Source organism: Apium graveolens, chromosome 6, assembly GCF_009905375.1.
Source record: "Apium graveolens cultivar Ventura chromosome 6, ASM990537v1, whole genome shotgun sequence".
NCBI classification, from domain to species: Eukaryota; Viridiplantae; Streptophyta; class Magnoliopsida; order Apiales; family Apiaceae; genus Apium; species Apium graveolens.
This window is the reverse complement of record NC_133652.1, coordinates 293,722,825-293,724,230: the sequence shown is the minus strand read 5'-3', so window position 1 is coordinate 293,724,230 and position 1,406 is coordinate 293,722,825. Positions and strand designations below refer to the sequence as shown.

The window sequence follows — 1,406 nt, the reverse complement described above, 5'->3', positions numbered from 1 at the left end:
ATGACGAAATCACACCATAGTTGCAATGACAAGGAGTCTGTTGAAAGATAAGGAGATGCCTCAAATATATTGGGGAGAGGCAGTTAGACATGCGGTTTATATCCTGAATAGACTGCCTACACGAGCACTGGATGGGGAAACTCCATAAGAAGCTTGGACAGGCAAGAAACCTCACTTGGATCATATTCGTGTGTTTGGCTGTGTTGCTCATATGAAGATCCCAAAGGTGCATACTCGAAAACTTGATGATCGCAGCAAGATGGTGATTTATCTAGGCAAGGAGCCCGGTACAAAGGCACATCGCCTGTACGATCCAAAAACTGGACAGCTTCATGTAAGCAGAGATGTAAAATTTGAAGAAAACAGGGGTTGGCACTGGGTGACAAATACGGGAGGAAAAGGCGAAACACAAAACTCGTTTGTAGTCGTTGGTGCTCAAGCTACACAGTATAACCAAGAAGAGATGGGTGAATCCAGTGTGGTGACACCCATGTAAATAAATGCATCAATAGACACTGAAACTGATGGTAGCTAGACTCCAGGGTCAACCACGGCTGATTATACCTCTAGTGTAGCAACAGGGACTCCAACAGGCACTGCATCGAGCGAGAGTAGTCAGCCACGTAAGTTCAAATTTCTGGCAGATATATATAATGAAACAGATGAAACAAAGCTGATGGATGAGTTGTTGTACGCTGGTGTTGATGAACCAATGTATAAACAGGCAGAGAACGATAAAGCTTCGAATGCGGCAATGCAGGCTGAAATAGACACCATAGAAAAAAACAAGACATGGATTCTAACAGAATTATCAGAAGGGAGGAAAGCAATACAACTGAAGTGGGTATACAAGCTGAAAAAGGACACAGAAGGCAATGTAGTAAAATACAAGGATCGATTAGTTCCAAAAGGGTACGTTCAGAAAAAAGGTATTGATTTTGAGGAGGTTTTTTCACCGGTCACCAGGCTAGAAACAGTACGGTTGTTATTGGCTTTACCAGCAAAGCAAGGTTGGGAGGTCCACCAAATGGACGTAAAGTCCGCATTTTTAAATGCAGAACTACTCGAGGAAGTATATATAGTTCAACCATAAGGTTTTGTGCAAGAAAAGAAGTAGAAAATGGTTTACAAGCTTAAAAAAGCTTTATATGGGTTACGTCAGGCGCCACGGGCCTGGTATACAAGGTTGAACAGGTATTTGAAGGAGTTGGGTTTTTCAAAATGTCCTTATGAGCATGCTGTATATACCAGACGCGAAGGAGATGAGTCCTTGATAATTGGGGTCTATGTGGACGATTTAATTATAATAGGGACAAGTATTGAAAGCATCAATTGGTTCAAGAAGCAGATGCACAGCGAGTTTGAGATGACAGACTTGGGTAAGTTGTCTTACTATCTCGGTATAG

General features: G+C 42.2%; 1 protein-coding gene across 1 annotated transcript; it reads left to right on the top strand.

Annotated features, from left to right (window-relative positions):
- The first annotated feature begins 211 nt into the window (after positions 1 to 211).
- LOC141666242 (uncharacterized) lies at positions 212 to 1,093 on the top strand. Its single transcript, XM_074472236.1, has 2 exons — positions 212 to 492; positions 571 to 1,093. The coding sequence occupies exons 1-2, from the start codon at positions 212 to 214 to the stop codon at positions 1,091 to 1,093; spliced, it is 804 nt and encodes a 267-aa protein (XP_074328337.1).
- Positions 1,094 to 1,406: the final 313 nt, after the last annotated feature.

Excerpts from the sequence above, each read along its gene's own strand:
- LOC141666242 (XM_074472236.1), top strand. The coding sequence starts at position 212 with ATGAAGATCCCAAAGGTGCATACTCGAAAACTTGATGATCGCAGCAAG. Across the intron at positions 493-570 it reads TCCAGTGTGGTGACACCCAT|TGTAGCAACAGGGACTCCAA; the intron begins GTAAATAAATGC and ends TTATACCTCTAG.